Source organism: Pelophylax lessonae (assembly GCF_965119305.1).
Source record: "Pelophylax lessonae genome assembly, chromosome: 2".
Lineage (NCBI taxonomy): Eukaryota > Metazoa > Chordata > Amphibia > Anura > Ranidae > Pelophylax > Pelophylax lessonae.
The window spans coordinates 635,134,515-635,152,017 of NC_138769.1; the positions used below are offsets into that span (position 1 = coordinate 635,134,515).

General features: G+C 42.3%; 1 protein-coding gene across 1 annotated transcript in view; it reads left to right on the forward strand.

The window, feature by feature from the left end:
• Nucleotides 1-17,503, forward strand: part of ALOX5AP (arachidonate 5-lipoxygenase activating protein) — a 46,016-nt gene that overhangs the window by 10,359 nt on the left and 18,154 nt on the right. The window contains exon 2 of the mRNA XM_082244739.1: nucleotides 15,504-15,603. Coding sequence (XP_082100865.1) covers nucleotides 15,504-15,603 — 100 coding nt within the window. The remainder of the gene's footprint in view (nucleotides 1-15,503; nucleotides 15,604-17,503) is intronic.

A 17,503-nucleotide genomic window follows, 5' to 3' on the forward strand; every position in this document is an offset into this window, starting at 1 on the left:
AAACTGAGCATCAGAATTGTGAACAAAGGGGATTTAAGTGACTTTGAACGTGATATGGTTGTTGGTGCCAGACAGGCTGGTCTGAGTATTTAAAAAACTGCTGATCTACTAGAATTTTCACACACAACCATCTCTAGGGTTTACAGAGAATCGTCCAAAAAAGAGAAAATATCCAGTGAGTGGCAGTTGTGTGTAGGTAAATGCCTTGTTGATGTCAGAGGAGAATGGGCAGACTGGTTTCCAATGATAGAAAGGCAAGAGTATCTCAAATAACCACTTGTTACAACCAAGGAATGCAGAATACCATCTCTGAATGCACAACACATCAAACCTTGAAGCAGATGGGCTACAGAAGCAGAAGATCACACCGGGTGCCACTCCTGACAGCTAAGAACAGGAAACTGAGGCTACAATTTGCACAGGCTCACCAAAATTGGACAATAGCAGATTGGAAAAATGTTGCCTGGTCTGATGAGTCTCGATTTTAGCTTCGACATTCACATGGTAGGGTCAGAATTTGGCATAAACAACATGAAAGCATGGATCCATCCTGCCTTATATCAATGGTTCAAGCTGGTGGTAGTGGTGTAATGGTGTGGGGGATATTTTCTTGCCACACTTTGGGCCCCTTAATACCAATTGAGCATCGTTTAAACATGAGTATTGTTGCTGACCATGTCCATCCCTTTATGACTACAGTGTTCCCATCTTCTGATGGCTCCTTCCAGCAGGATAATGCACCATGTCACAAAGCTCAAATCATCTCATGACTGCTTTTTTGAACATGACAATGAGGTCACTGTAGTCCAATGGCCTCCACAGTCACCAGATCTCATCTAACAGATCACCTTTGGGATGTGGTAGAACAGGAGATTCGCATTATGGATGTGCAGCCGACAAATCTGCAGCAACTGCGTGATGCTATCATGTCAATATGGACCGGAATCTCTGCTGAATCGAAACCATGAAGAATTAAGGCAGTTCTCAAAACAAAAGGGGGTCCAACCCAGAACTAACAAGGTGTACCTAATTAAGTGGCCGGTGAGTGTATATATCAATGGAAATGGATGAGAATAAATGCACGTAAAACACATAGAATAATGTATATCATGAATTATTTACAATTTTTATATGTATTTGTATTGATAACATTGCTAAAAAATAATTGTCTGAATAGTATTTTTCAAGTTGTACATTTATTTCAACTATTATTTCTTTAGCAAAAATTGCTCACTTCCACTCACATGCAACAACTTGCGGCATCCATCCCAGAAAAGTTAAATACAAAGACAAATCCCAAAGAGAGATTTGACAAAAAGCAGGGAAAGGGATGTTGTGATGCCAAAGGAGGTATAATGGCCTGTAGAAGGTATATGACAATATAATTGTATATAAAAAATATAAATCTTTATTTTAACATATGAATAAAAAAGACAATTTCTTAATAATGGTACAAAACATCATATTCCACAATGATAGAATCTCAACATATATTTCTATAAGAACATTTTACACAATGTCCAAAAAATGGATACCAAACGGCACATATAGAGCAGGAAAGATTGCTGATCAGGACTTTAGACCCCTACGCGTTTCAAGTTGAAAAAGTCTTCCTCAGGGGGTATGTTAGTCCAAAGCTCCTTGTGAAGCATATCTATATACATGATAAACAGGCAAATAAATAATACATAAAATAATCTGACACATTATAAAGAAAAACAACAACCCATAAAGAGAAAGAAAAACAATGCATGTATGGGTGGAGCACTTACATAAATATGCAGTCCACCAAACATTGCGCCGTAATTCATGGAAAATATATAGTGCAGTAACAGTGTGTTGGTGAAAAGCCCCGGGACAAACCAGGCACATGGATCCAAACCAGGAGTCACAAGGGACAAGGGCCCTGCGGAATTTGACCCTGCTCTTAAAAGGAGGGGGATCCATGAGACCTCATAGACCGTATTGATCTTGAGGGTCTTCTGGACCTCCCCCCTCCCTCCTCTGAGTCTGCATCCTCACCCACGTTTAGGAAGAAATCACAGAAATTTCCATCAGCGTACTCCAACCCTCACCTGGCGGCATTTCTCCAATGCACAGATCTCCTCTTCATTTGACAACAATTTACCCCTTGAGTACCGTAAGGCCCTTGACTCCCTGGCCAAAGATAAATCCATAGTTATCAAGCCAGCTGACAAGGGGGGAACACTGTTGTTATGGATGCTGACAAATACAAAAATATGTGTGCCTGAAGATTCTGAACAATCAGGAATGGTATTGACCTATCAGTAATCATATGGTCAATCAATTCTACAATAAATTCTATAATATCTTGGACACAGGCCTTTTGAAAGGCATTATCCCCAGGCACACTTATGATTTCATCTGTAACCGGCATCCCAGACTACCAGTGTTCCCCTTTCAGACCTCTTCGGTAGACCGATCATCTCTGGGAATTCTGGCATTTCTGAGAATGCAGGTATTTTTGTTAAATCTTTTCTCCACCCCTTTGTCATAAGTCTACCGTCATACGTGAAGGAAACAGGTCACTTTATTTCGTGTATAGATGGCCTCCACGTCCTTGAGGGCACCCTTTTGGTGTCCTTTGACGTGGAGGCACTCTATTCATCGATACCCCATTCCTTACATGTAGTTAAAAGTTTCTTTTCTCAGAGTGTGGCACACTCAGAGGAGGAGTTTCAATTTGTCCTTGATATCTTGGAATATATCCTTTTCCATAATGTTTTTTCCTTTGACCGTTCCCACTTCCTCCAGGTACAGGGCGTAGCGATTGGGACTTGTTGTGCCCCATCCTACGCCAATCTGTACCTGGGGGAGTGGGAACGTTGGTTCCTCCATTCGGATGAATTCTCTCAGTTTTCTCAACATTTTCTTTTATGGCTACGCTATATAGATGATGTTTTTGTTTTGTGGGATGGCTCTCCAGCCCTCTTACAACAATGTCTATCTGTTATAAATGTCAGCGAATATAGTTTATCCTTCACGATGACATACAGCTGCGACACAATCACTTTTTTGGCTGTATCGGTTGAGGTTACCCCCTGCTTCACAAGGAGCTTTGGACTAACATACCCCCTGAGGATGACATTTTAGGTTGAAATGCGTAGGAGTCTAAAGTCCTGAATCAGCAATCTTTCCTGCTCTATATGTGCAGTTTGGTATTCATTTTTTGGACATTGTGTAAAATGTTCTTATAGACCTGTATGTTGCAATACTATCATTGTGGAATATGAAGTTTTGTACCACTATTAAGACGTTGTCTTTTTTATTCATGTGTTAAAATAAAGATTTATATTTTTTTATATACAATTATATTGTCATATACCTTCTACGGCCATTACACCTCCTTTGGCATCACAACATCCCTTTCCCCGGTTTTTGTCAAATCTCTCTTTGGGATTTGTCTTTGGATTTATTATTTCTTTAGGTTGTCATAGGGTGTTTCTAGAATTTGGCAATTTTTATTTTTTGGCTGTAATCTTCTCTCTCACAATAACATGCTGGGTTATATTTGTTGATCCAGGGCCAATCATTTTCAGGTAATTTAAGATTAACAAACATCACCCCCACGCTACGTGTTTACCTTTAGAATAATAAAGAAAAACTGTTGCTGCTGTTCATCACACAGTGAAGTCAAAACAAGCAAAACATGTACCACAGCGCAAAAACTGTGTAAATAACAATGAAAAATAAATAAAAATAAAAATATGGTATGCGTGTACCCACCAAACTATACCAGTGATGAATATACTTTTATTATGCTATAACTGTGTGCATATACCAATTTTCGTACCAAGTGTATCTCTAATGAAAAAAGTGCTTGACTGTGAAGATAAGTGCACCCCTAAAAAAAAAAAACATAAATACCTGTAAAATAATCAATACAAACAATGTGAATTTTGGAAATAACAAAAATATCAAAGAAAATATTCCATTATTTCAAAAATCACGTGTCCAGTGAAAGTCTGTGGAAACTTGGAGTGCTTCCGTGCCTGAAGTACTATGCTGTTCAGTGACTCTCATGCAACAAGCTGTGCTCCACACCCCAATGTGCTTAAACTTATCAGAAGATGTGGACCCCTTAGCAATACTGCTTGTGGGTCTAACAAACTTTTTCTGGCAAATAGAGGGATATCACTTCCTGTGGATTCTGTATGATCACCACTGTTAGGCTTTATTCAAATCTTCTAGGAACTTCTGCGGTGGTCAGGTGACTTGCAGAATCTTCTTAATGGAGCGGAGTCTCTGGCCCGGCGCTGTCTGCTCCTTCCTGTGCCTCCTCAGCAAGCTTTTACCATGCCCCATGCAGCCCCAGGATTGTCAGTGCAGCCTTAGCATATTTTTATTTATTTTTCATTATGATTTACACTGTGGTACATGTTTAGTTTGATTTGCAGGCAATTGCCCTGTGAGTGGCTGTGATTAGCTATGAGAGCTGTAAGCCTCCTATTATTTTCAATAGAGCTGTCTGCTGGGTCTGTTGCATATAATCGAAAGTATGAATGGGGCCTAAGGGTTTGTTTGATGCAGAGTAATTCCTTCCCTCTAGTGTGCTGTAGTTCCATCTGTCTGTAGTCCATAAACAGAAGAGCATTTGGCAGCGTGTGTTGGTTATTTATTCAAAATGCATGGCACCGCAATGCATGCAATTGTGAATATTATGCACTGTGGTGACGTGTGGTCAAAACGTTGCACATTACCGCATTGAGGAGGCCTTATTGTTCTTCTTTTACATGAATTTAGGTATAATATATATATACATATAATATATATATGGCTTTGCCCACTATCCTTCTAAAAGTAATAGTCCCCTTTCATTTTGGATTTGTGACAAAAGTGAGACATACACAGGTCTTCTGTTTAATGTAGTCTCTATTGTGGAAATGAAATTCTGTAGGGGACCCGGAATTAGCAGATGTTGGTGCCAAACTGTACTAGTCTTTTAGGGATAGAGCACTCGCATACTTGCCTTTGTAGCCAGCATCTTGGGCACATTTCTCCCCGCTATATCAAGTAAAGGAATGTCCACTCTCAGATACATTTCAACACTTTACTGAAACTCGTCTTACAAATATTTCCAATACAGCATCACATCTTCACAGAACCACTGATGGATTCTTCAGCGCAGAACCCCAGCAATATTAAAGGGAAATATTGGCAATGTATTCACATCATTGCAGATGTTAGCATTAGGTTAGCCATCTTCCCTCTATTTCACTCTCTTCTAGGAAACACCACTGAGAGGGGACAACTAATATGCTGGTCCTTGAGCCCAAGGCCATCATACTCCCCGCCACAGGACCCTCAGCTGAGGGTCAGGGGTGACATGGTCCCTGGATACCACTACTCTTTCAGTGTTCCCTCTGTAGTTCCTGCCCAATCGGGCACAATCTCAGATCTTATCTTCTCCCGGGTTGTCTGTTCCTACACACATTAGAGGATTCTGTCACAGCCCCTGAGGCCATATGTACTGAGCTACAAGACCCACATGTAGCACTGCCCCCTTGAGGACTGCTGGATAACACACTTTCGGGTCCCCCTGGGTTACCGCTAGCAACACTGTCATTCACAATTTAACACTTTAATACTTGGCTCAGTCAATGATCAGTCCAGGGGTATGTACAGTAGTTGTTTTTGGTGTTTTATTTTAAATAGAGAAGGGAATAGTGGGATACTCCAAATTAACTATTCACAAGTTACTAGGATTCCTATCTGATGATGCAGCCAGGCTACTGATCCACCTTGCCACTTAAGAAGATTTGGGTTTGAGTCTCTTGTCAGAAGACTTGGTGAACTACATTTCTCTTCGGGACACTCTCCTTAGTATCCCCTTTCTGGACTGCTGACATTTGTCCAATGACTATCCTACTTTTGGGGTGGCCCCCCTCAGGTCCGGCCCCTTGACACGATCCCCTGTACTCACGATACTGCTTTTCTTGGGTCTCCAGTGTCTCCCCACTCAGTCAGCTCCTGGACCTCTGGGTTCAGCTCCGTTCCTCTGGCCCTCAGAACAACTTCCTGATGCCACATGCCACTGCTACAGAGGAGGAGGCAGCCGCCACCCTCCCTCCAGGACTCTGCTCTCCAGCCAAAGACCCTGCAGCACATGTGCTCCTGGCTTTTACACAGTATCCCATAATGCACCGAGACAGCCTGTGTCTACCAATCACCAAGACTGTATCAAAGCCTGTGTATCCATTGGTCAGGTTTCCTCCCACTGTCCAACATGCCTTCCTAGTGGACCAGTGTGAAACACTCCTCTAGACTCAATGAATCACACAATGAGCACACAGAGCAGACCTAACTCACAGATCCTGCTCTCTGGTAGGCAGAAAGCAATATAGATTTTCCTGCTGCTCCTCTGATAGGCAGACAGAGCCAAAAACTATACTCTCTCACTAGCACCTACCTAGGAAGGTGCAACACACAGAAGGTCAGAGGTAGACAAGGCAACTCCAGCTTGTCCTCACATGGTCTGTGCCATTCTCTCAGGGAGTTCAGCCCTGCATAGTGCTCTTTGTGATAACTTCAGAGCAGATTACATCTTGGTGCTGCATTGGGGTAAACTGTTCACCTATCCAACTCTGATTGGACTCTACCCACAGCAAACATCCTCTCCACCTATTACATCACTACGGGAGAGGTTTCTCTTAAAGGGAAGCTAACACCTACTTACTATCTTCTCTTTCAATGTCCCAATGGCAACAGAGCCACCTAGTGGCAGGCAAATGTTGCACCCCCCCTGACACTCTGGCGTTCATTACCAAAAAGGGGGACTGAGAACGAACATTGGTTGTCAGCAACTTTTGTCTTTTTCAAAGATTTACTGCAGAACAGTCAAGGAGGTGAGGGTTTGGGGTTCCATAAACATGGCTCAGGCGCTAAGTCCACACCCCACACTATATTAGGGTGCCGCTTATACGACAGCCGTGTATAGTGTGCTACAATAGAGATTAGGCAGGTAGTTAGTGGATAGTGCAGTCAGTGTAGTGTACAGGCATACCCCAATTTTCAAATGTATAGATATGATGTAGTCCTAGGTCCCCTCTCGGTGCTCCCCAAGTTTTGTGTCCCTGACACTTATAGTTTGGGAGCAGTGCCATGCCAAGCTAACCCATATTTCCCATAGATGCCAATGTTAAAGACGGAGCAGTGCTATGCCAAGCCGACAAATATTTCCCATAGACGCCAATGTTAAAGACGGGGAGCTGTGCCATGTCAAGCTGAATAATATTTCCCATAGATGCCAATGAGCACTGAAAAGCTGAAAATTGGTCTAGACACAAAGGGGGGTGAAAGAAAGTGCCCTGTATTTAAGTGGTTAAGGGGAACCCTACGACAGAATTAAAAAAAAAAAGTGTGGGATTCCAACCCCCCCCCAAATTTATACCAGGCGCTTGGGGTAAGGTATAGATTTTAAGTGAAACTCCAGGCCAAAATGAATTAAAAAAATTAGTGGCGTCAGAAGAGACGGTGCCAACGGGTGACATAACCGGGTGGCCAAGCCCCTTGCCTATAAAAGAGCTGTCAAGGCTAGAGACCGGCATACGGTGGGTAGCCTCGAAAGAGGCGAATCGTTTTTGAACTACAATATGTTGTAATCCTGGTGCCCCTCTCGGTGCTCCCCAAGTTTTGTGTCCCTGTCACTTAATAGTTCAGGAACAGTGCTATGCCAAGCTGACCAATATTTCCCATAGACGCCAATGTTACCAACTTGCCAGCCAGCCACCACAGATATGCAATGGCAGGTTGGCAGGTTCCCGCAAATCGCTGTACCTGTACGGCGATCTGCAGGAGCAATTGTGGGGGCACGCTCGAGTGCCCATTCGCCAGCGGGGAAGCTAATCCGTGGGGCCGGCAGCTGCGATTGCCGTCGGGCACCTGTGAACGCTCCCCATGGAGAGAGAATGGGGGTCTGCTGTTGTAAACACAGCAGACCGTTGTTCTCTCAGCAATCATCACAGGGTTCCTGTGTTCCTCCTATTTAGGAACACACAAGTCCCTGTGTTGATTCCATAAGCCCATCCCACACAGTTAGAAAACACCCCCTAGGAATACATTTAACCGTATTAAACGCCCCTAGGTTAACCCCTTCCCTACCAATGTCATTAGTACAGTAACAGTGCATATTTTTGGTACTGATTTTTGTAGTCATGTCACTGGTCCCTCCAAAAGTGTCAAAAATGTCAGTTAGGGATCCGATCTGTCCACTGCAATGTCGCAGGCCCACTAAAAATCGCTGATTGCTGCCATTACTAGTAAAAAATAAAAAATAAATCAAAATGATATAAATCTTACCTAGTTAGTAGACGCGATAACTTTTGTGCAAACCAATCAAAATAAGCTTATTGGGATTTTTTTTTACCAGAAATTTGTAGCGGAATACCAACTGGCCTAAAATGAGGAAAAAATTTGATTTTTAATTTTTTTTTTTTATTGGAAATGTTAAAATGTATTTCTTTTTTTTTCAGAACTGTCACTCATTCTTTTATAGCACAAAAAAAAAAAAAAATTACAGAGGTGATCAAATACCACCAAAAGAAAGCTCTATTTGTGGGGAAAAAAAAACATCAATTTTATTTGGGTACAGCGTAGCACGACTGCGCAATTGTCAGTTAAAGTAACACAGTGCCGAATCGCAAAAAATGGCCTGGTCATTAAGGGGGAAATTCTTCTGGTCCAGAAGTGATTAAAGACATGGAGCAGTGCCATGTCAAGCTGACCAATATTTCCATAGATGCCAATGAGCACTGAAAGCCTGAAAATTGGTCTGGGCAGGAAGGGGGTGAAAGTGCCCTCTATTTAAGTGGTTAAGGTAAACCCTATGACAGAATTAAAAAAGAAAAAACGGCATTGGGTCCCCCCCAAAATCCATACCAGACCCTTATCTGAACATACAACCTGGCAGGCCAGGAAAGGGGAGGGGGGAAGAGTATTATGACTAATATAACTGCTATATATCCACAACACCCAATATGTTTCAAGACGGTATTCTTATCCTCTTCATCAGGGGGGTGTTAAAAGTTCAACGAGCATGTTGAGTAGCGAGGAGTATACTGTCACTGAATATTAAGTAATTAAGATGACAAATTATATATCAATTTTGTTTAACAGTATGGTCTAATATTTCTCCCTTTAGGCCTAGGTGACATGCTGAACCGTGTATTTATTTCTTCTCAGCTCTTCTTTTAATGTGATAAATGATAAGTTTAAATGATAAGTTTGTACAATAAAGTTTTGTTACTTTTTTTTACATACTAATGGGCCATTGTTTACAATAGTCCCACAGGAGACTTTTTTCTTCTTCTCCGCAACTGTATTAGCCCCCATTCACATGCAAGCGACGCTACTTCGCACCGCGACCTCCGAGGTCGCGGTGCGAGCAGCGCGCCGCGACCTCGGAGCGGCCGCCACGGACTTCATAACATTGAAGTCTATGGCGGTCGCCTCCTGGTCGCCCCAAAGAAGCTCCGGACCCTTTTTCTAAGTCGGAGCAACTTGTGTCGCTCCTATTAGAACGGGTCCGCAGCTTCCCTATGGGAGGCGACCTACGGCGACCTGTGAGGCGACCAGGTCGCCTCACAGGTCGCCTTAGTGTGAACGGGGGCTTAGTGATTTGGACAGTGTAATATATGGAAACCAATACACCACTTCTTCTTTTTGTAAAATTCCATATTTTATTCTTAAAAGCAATGTGTACAGAAGAGAGGCACAGTGTTTATGAGGGGCAATACGCCTTCTTCATGCACCGTATATTGTTACTTTGCACAAAAAAAAAAACTTTTTATTCTTCTTATAAAAGAAGCCCCCATTCACAAGGACCTCCTGTATTTGTTTTATTTAAATGACAGAGAGTTTAAACTGGGAACTATAGTCTTTGTCTTCATTTTATTAAAGGTTTTCCTTTTTGCTGAGTGAGGAGGATAGAAAAAAGAGGAAGTTTAGATGCATTTACATGTGTTTGGACATGTTCACAGTATCTAATCTGCCCCTGGACACACAGAATAAACAGAGTGCACCTGACGCAGTTTTTTTAAATTGATTTATTTAATTATTTTTCAATCAATTAATTAATTATTATTTTTTTCAAATGGTTTTTGTTAAATTTTTGTTCCTAATGCATCTTCATTGCAATAGATTACGTATAATAGCTATCTATTAATCACTGTTATCAGCAAGTAATACATTATTATAGCAGTGGAATGTTGCAGCAAGTGGAAGTGGTGCAGAGCTGACAGGGCATGGCTGCTGGACCTCAAAGGAAATGATAGATAACATCACAGAGCACTCCAAATTTAAACACTATGCAGAAGCATTACACTGTACTGTGCTATAGAGCACCCTAATTGAGCACTAATTTGCAGGATCACAAGCCAAGCTATTGGTTGATTCAGTGCCTGAATTAAGGCTACGTTCCCATCTAGGCATTGCTTTTTTTACAGGTGTTTTTCAGGCATTTTTTCTGGCCTTTCACAGGCGTTTTTGGGCAGGCGTTTTTAGGTTGACAAGTGACCAATGAAAAAAAAAATAAAAACGCCTGTTCTCTGCCAAAAAAGAAGCTTGTGTACTTTTTTGAGCGACGGGCATTTTTTCTTAAGGTGACGGAACGCTCAGATGTGAACAGGGGCCATTGAAATGAATGGGATTGTCTTATTTGGCATTTTTAGAGCTGAGGCTTAGAGCAGAAATCATCCCAAAAACGCCTAGATGTGAACAGAGCCTTAGAGCTGGACTGCAGTTAGCAACATTTGGTGGTTCCAGTATTAGTCCTACAGGGAATTCTGAGACAAGACCACTTTTTAAAAAGGCAATCGTGATCCTAGTGCCTATTTAACCTCGAATCCCCTAAAAAGGTGAAGTGGCTCAAAATGCTAGTTGTGTGCAATAGCAATCTGCACATTTCTTAGAAGTTTCAGTTAATCTGCCCAGGGGGTGGACATATTATTACTGTACAGACTGCAAAAGGGCCCTTTGGTTCTAAGGGGTCCGTTTATATTAGATGTGGTTCAGATGAGTGGTGGGATACCTCCCACTTTCAAGTAGACTTGGACACCGCTTATAATATAACTTAATTCATATGGGCGGCCAGGTGTGGATAGCTTGCTGTGTTCAGGGGCAGCTAAATGTTACCCTTGGATGCAGCTACGCTCTGTGCTATGGTCGCATACAAACTGGCTGATTAGCTGTGTAAGTAGCTACCAAGTCAATTTCAGGAACTTACATTAGTTCTTAAAAGCAACACTTATAGACTCTTTTATAAAGCAGGAAATGTGACATCCAGCAGACATTCACAGATTGTTAATCATTCCCTGTAATTTAAAACCCAGGAAGATTCACCTGCAGTGAATCACTGAATGTCACATTCGTTATAAATTTCCCCCTCAAGGTTCATTTACAATTCCTTTGCTGTTTTAAGCGTGATCTCTTTTTGGATTGCTCTTCAGACAGCAATAGACAAACGGCAAGGCGACATTTTATTGCCTCATCACTGCCTGTTTTAACCTCCTAATTAGACAACTGCACCACAAGCATTCTTATTGTGCATGGTTGTAGTGGTTGCAGCCTGACTCCACTCACTTGAATAGGTTGTGCTCAACAGTACCACCCAACGAGCACGACAGCGGGTATAGAAAAGAATCCCCCTCTTTAAAATAATAACATTTTGTTGCTTTGCGGCCTGAAATGAAGACAGACACGCTTTTTGTTTCATCCAGCTGTATTTACTCTATAAGTATAGGTGCTATAATAACTATTAATGCAACCTATAACATTCAAGTGAAAGATATAACACTAACATGTCAGAAAACAAATAAAAAACAGAATCACTGAGTTAGAAAAAGGATCACCTTCTCCTAAAAATGACTTGTACACACAATCAGGTGTAGCTAATCACCTTCCTAATGGTACACAAAGCCATTTGACTTTCAGCTAATTAGCTGGGGTCATTTTGATTAACTCAGCATCAAAAGAGCTTTCCCTTTAGCATCACAGGCCCTGGTATGGCAACTGAAGCGAACAATCAACTATGGATGGCAAGGCACTGTCACTGGGATCCCTGGGATCAAGTTGTAGATAGGCACAAATCAGGAGATTGATACAAAAAAACATTCAAAGGCTTTATCAATGCCTAGAAGCACAGTGAAGTCTATTATTAAGAAGTGGAAGGCATTTGGTACAACAAAGACCCTCCCTGGATCAGGACGGCACTCCAAACGAGATGAAAGAGCCAGTAGGAAACTGGTTAGAGGGGCTACCAAGAGACCCAGATAAGGGCAACAAAAATAATTAGGGAATTGGAGGATCTACGCTATGAGGAAAGACTACAAGCATTGAACTTATTCTCTCTGGAGAAGAGATGCTTGAGGGGGGATATGATATCAATGTACAAATACTGTACTGGGGATGACCCTAGCATAAGGAACAAACTTTTCAGAGAAAGGGAATACAATAAGACACGTGGCCACTCACTAAAACTAGAGGAAAAAACAGTTTAACCTTAAAATACGTAGGGGGTTCTTTACTGTGAGAGCAGTGGGGATGTGGAATTCTCTTCCACAAGCAGTGATATCAGCAGGGAGCATCGATAGTTTCAAAAAACTATTAGACGGGCACCTTAAAGACCACAACATAAAGGGGTATACAATGTACGGTTAACATCAAACACACACACACACACACACACACACACACACACACACACACATCATAGGTTGAACTGGATGGACTTTTTGACCTCACAAACTATGTAACTATGTAACTCTGAAGCAGTTGCAGAAACGTATGACAAAGAGTTGTCATTGTTGGTAGAGTATTGGAATGATGCACTGGAAGCTTCTTGCATGCAGAGAATACCTTTACTTTCATGGAGGATAAACAGAACACAGCTTTTACATGGAACAGAAAACAGTAGTATACAAATACATACACTGAGACAGATAATACTTCCTCTCATATCATAGATACATGTACACTACACTATAACACTGCAGTGCCACCTGCTTGTATAGATGTTTATATATAGTTCACAGTACATGCTTTTGTACTTCCAACAGTCATTGTGTGCATGTGGCAACGATATCACAAATTCTCCACACATGTGGCTTGAATGTGAGGGTTGCAAGAAAAAAGCCATTCCTCAAGAAAGGCCACATGCAGTCACAACTGTGCTTTGCCAAAAAAATGGACCTTGAAGATTCTGAGGCCACATGGAAAAAGGTGTTATGTCAGATGAGACTAAAATTGAATTATTTGGCCTCAAGATCAAACGATATATCTGGCAGAAATCCAATTCAGCTCACCTTCCAAATAACGCCACTCCTACAGTAAAGCATGGATGGTAAAATCCTGTTATGGGGGTGTTTCTTCAGGGACTGGAGCACTTGTCAGGATAGAAGGGAAAATGGATGGGGCAAAATACTGTCAAATTCTTGAGGAAAATCTGCTGCCCCATGCCAGAAAGTTGTCAATGGGAAGAAGGTTTACCTTCCAACATGACAATGACCCAAAGCACACATTAAAAATGACTTCACAGTGACTGAAGGAGAAAAAGATGATTGTCCTTGTATGGCCTAGTCAGAGTCCAGACCTTGAAAACCTGTGGATGACTGCAGTCCACAAACGGTCACCATCAAATTTCACTGAACTTGAGCAGTTCTGCGGAGAAGAGTGAGCAAATATTGCAAAGTCTAGATGTGTGATGTTAGTAGAGACATATCCCAACCGACTAAGGCTGGGTTCACACTAGCTGCGGCGCAGGTCACAGCAGGGGGTCCGGTGCATCCCTATTCACTATTTCAAGTGCGAATCAGGTCCAAATCTTTGCCTGAATTTGGACCTGAAACAGAGCCAAAGACACACAGGACCCTTCTTCAATGCACTCCGCAGCTGCCCCGTAGCTGTGTGAACCGGCTCCGTTGAGAGCCGGTCACAGTCTCCTGTCATGCGAATTGGATGCGGGGAAACCCTCATCCAATTCACATAAGCGTGAACCCAACTTGAAGGCTGTAATTAAAGCAAAAGGTGGTTCAACAAAATACTGGCACAAGGGAGTGAACCATTTTCCAACTTGGTGTTCTATCTTTCAATTGAATGTTATAAGTAAAAGCAGCTGGATAAAACAAAAAACTGTGTCTGTCTTCATTTCAGGCTGAAAAGCAGCAAACTGTGATTATTTTAAAGGGGGTGATTCTTTCTATACCCACTGTAATTCCTACCACAGCCACTAAGCAAAGCATCACGGCCACAGCATATGTACACCCCCGGCCGCTGCCTATGCAGCAAATGAGTAATGGCATGTAAAAACACAGCTCAACCACAAGGTTTTACCACCATTCAATCACTAATCTAAATGAGGCCTTAATGATTATTTTAATAAACACGTCTGCATGAATTGAATAAATACAATTTGTTGTAGAGCTCTTCAGAAAGGAATCCCAAAGGACATAGTAACACATGAAACCTTATAGAAATTGCAGGTGAAATTCCAGACACCCAGGTACTTACCTGACAGGCTCTGTTAAATTTTATATTTTATAATTTTATATTTCAGGCTGAAAAGTAGGTGTTTAGGCAGCCTGCAGAAAAGGAAGGGAGGGATGCACATGGAGCCCGCTGAGCTGGGTGTAGACAGGGTTGTTACACAATGCTCTATGGTTGCAATTTTCCATGAAAGTCTAACTAAAGGCAAAACTTTTCTCTTTTTTTTTTTTTTTAAGTTTTTGACAGAGTGGAGAGGGATTCAAACCCCTGTCAGTTTGTATTGCTGTCTATGCCCCCCGTTAGGGAGATTCACCCTCCCTATTTGTCCTGTTTACCATTATCTTCAAAAGTGAAAATAAAAGAAAATCTCTCCCTCACTGTATACAGAATAAAAAAAAAGAGTTGTGCCTTTAGTTACACCTAATAAAAGTGATTGTAAACCCTCATCTTGTAAAACAACCCATTCAGTTTAAAATATAATGAAAGGCAAAACATTTGTGTATAGACACAAAAAAATTATAATTTATAATTTTTTCATTTTATATAGGTGATCACATTCTCTCTTTTCTCAGCTGTATGAGAGCTGGGGGAGGAGACAAAGCAGCACACTGAACTTCCCAGTGAAAGGGTGAAAGGCTGTGTGTGTGTGTGTGGGGGGGGGGGGGGGGTGTACAAGGACAAGTCTGATCATTGGAGGAGAGCAAGCTAAGTTGCCAGTAGGGCTAGAGGACTGACCACCAGGTACTCTTCTTAGTGTGGTCAGTTTTTAATAGGAAAGCATCTGGACTGACAGGAATGGGAGGGATTTCACATAAAGGAAGCAATACAAAAAGAACAGGATACTTTTTCCTACAAGTACATGGTACAGCAGTCACATATCAGGATTTTAAAATGTTGGGTTTACAAATTCTTTAAGTAAATAATGTTATTTGAACAGTGATTTGTTATTTATAGGTGTATATGCACTACCTGTATTTTAATGCCTATATATTTTTTTTTTGTAGTATTCTTTGCATATAAAGTTGAAAACGAATCCAAAAATCAACATTCAAAGAGTTTCCAAAGAACTGGCTCCCCCGCCTTCGAGAAAGTCTACACAGCAAAGTAAGTTTGTGAAACTTTATAAACCCTCGGCCTCTGTTGATGACTGTATACATCAACCTTTTCCAACCAGGGTGCCTTCCGCCTCTCAAGGCTTTGTTCTAAGGTAAGTATTTTTATAATGTGCTAGTATGCGATGCATACTGGCACATTATAGCATTGTCTTACAGGTGTTTTTTTTTTTTTCAAACCAGCTGCAGTTTACAACTACTTTCATTGGGAATGTATACCAGTGTTTCTCAACCTTTTTTCAGTCTAGGCACCCTTTAAAATTCTGCACATTCTCAGGGCACCCCATTCTAAAATGTAAAAAACGAAACTAATAGTTTTACAAAACACAGCAACATCCACACATGTAGGACACCCAGCATCAAAGGGGATTTATTCTTCCAAGACAAACACACCTTTGCACACTGGTACTGACTAGTATTCCAATGTTTCTCTCCCTCACTCAGCTAATGTGACCCCCGTGCTGATGGAGAGAGGGGTGGGGGGCAAACAAGGATGCTATGGAGGTGCCCAACATCCCACTCATTAACCACTTAACGACCGCCCGCCGCAGTGTTACTGCGGCAGGCAGGCGCTCCTGGGCAAAGCGACGTAGTACTACGTCGCTCACTCAGGAGACTCTAGGGGGCGAGCACGCGCCACCGCCGGCGCGCTCCTGCCCCCGCTCGTCAGCTGGGGAGACAGCACGTGTGAACGGCGGCTCAGATGGCCGCTGGACACTCATGATCTCCCGCAGCTGAGGGAGAAAGACAGACGGCTGATGTAAACACAGCCATCTGTCATTCTCCCTTAAGTGATCACAGAGGCTGTGATCCTGCTATATAGGATCGCATGTGTCTGTGATTACTTCACAAGCCACGCCCCCTGACAGTTAGAATCATGCCCCTAGACCCTGCTCTTTTGACACCTCCCACTTCTCAGAAGCCCCACCCACCCCTCATAGACTCCACCTGCTCAGTTCCAACCTTCTTTTTTGGAATATATGTATATAGATATATATATCTACACACACACACGCACACGCACCCAACATTCACCCAATATACAGGCAACTGTGGGGACTTACCTAGTGAGTGACCCAACATTCACCCAATATACAGGGGACTGTGGGGACTTACCTGATGAGTGACCCAACATTCACCTGACATACACTTAACATTCATTCAATGTACAGGGGACTGTGGGGGCTTACCTGGTGAGTGATCCAACATTCACCCCACATTTACCCAATATACAGGGGGCTTACCTGGTGAGTGACCCAATGTTCACCTGACATTCACACAATGTACAGGGTACTGTGGGAACTTAAATGGTGACTGACCCAACATTTACCTCACACCCAACATTCACACAATATACAGGAGGCATACCTGGTGAGTGACCCAACATTCATCTGATGTTCAAGGGGGCTTACCTGGTCAGTGACCCTACATTTACTTGACATACACCCAACATTCACCCACTACACAGGGGGCTTATCTAGTGAGTGACCCAACACTCACCCAATATACAGTGGCTTACCTGGTGAGTGACCCAGCATTCACCTCACATCCCCCCAATGTATAGGGGACTGTGGGAGCTTACCTGGTGAGTGATCCAACATTCACTCGACAATCACCCAGTATACAGAAGACTGTAGGTGTTTGCCTGATAAGTGACCCAACATTAACTGGATATGCACCCAACATTTACCCAATTTTAGGTGGAGTGTTGGAGCTTACCTGGTGAGTGACCCAACATTTACCTAAAATACACCCAATAATCCCACAATATACAGGGGACTGTAGGAGCTTACCTGGTGAGTGATGCAACATACACATGATATACACTTAACATACACCCAGCATTCACCCAAAATATGGGGCACTGTAGAAGCTCACCTGGTGAATAACTC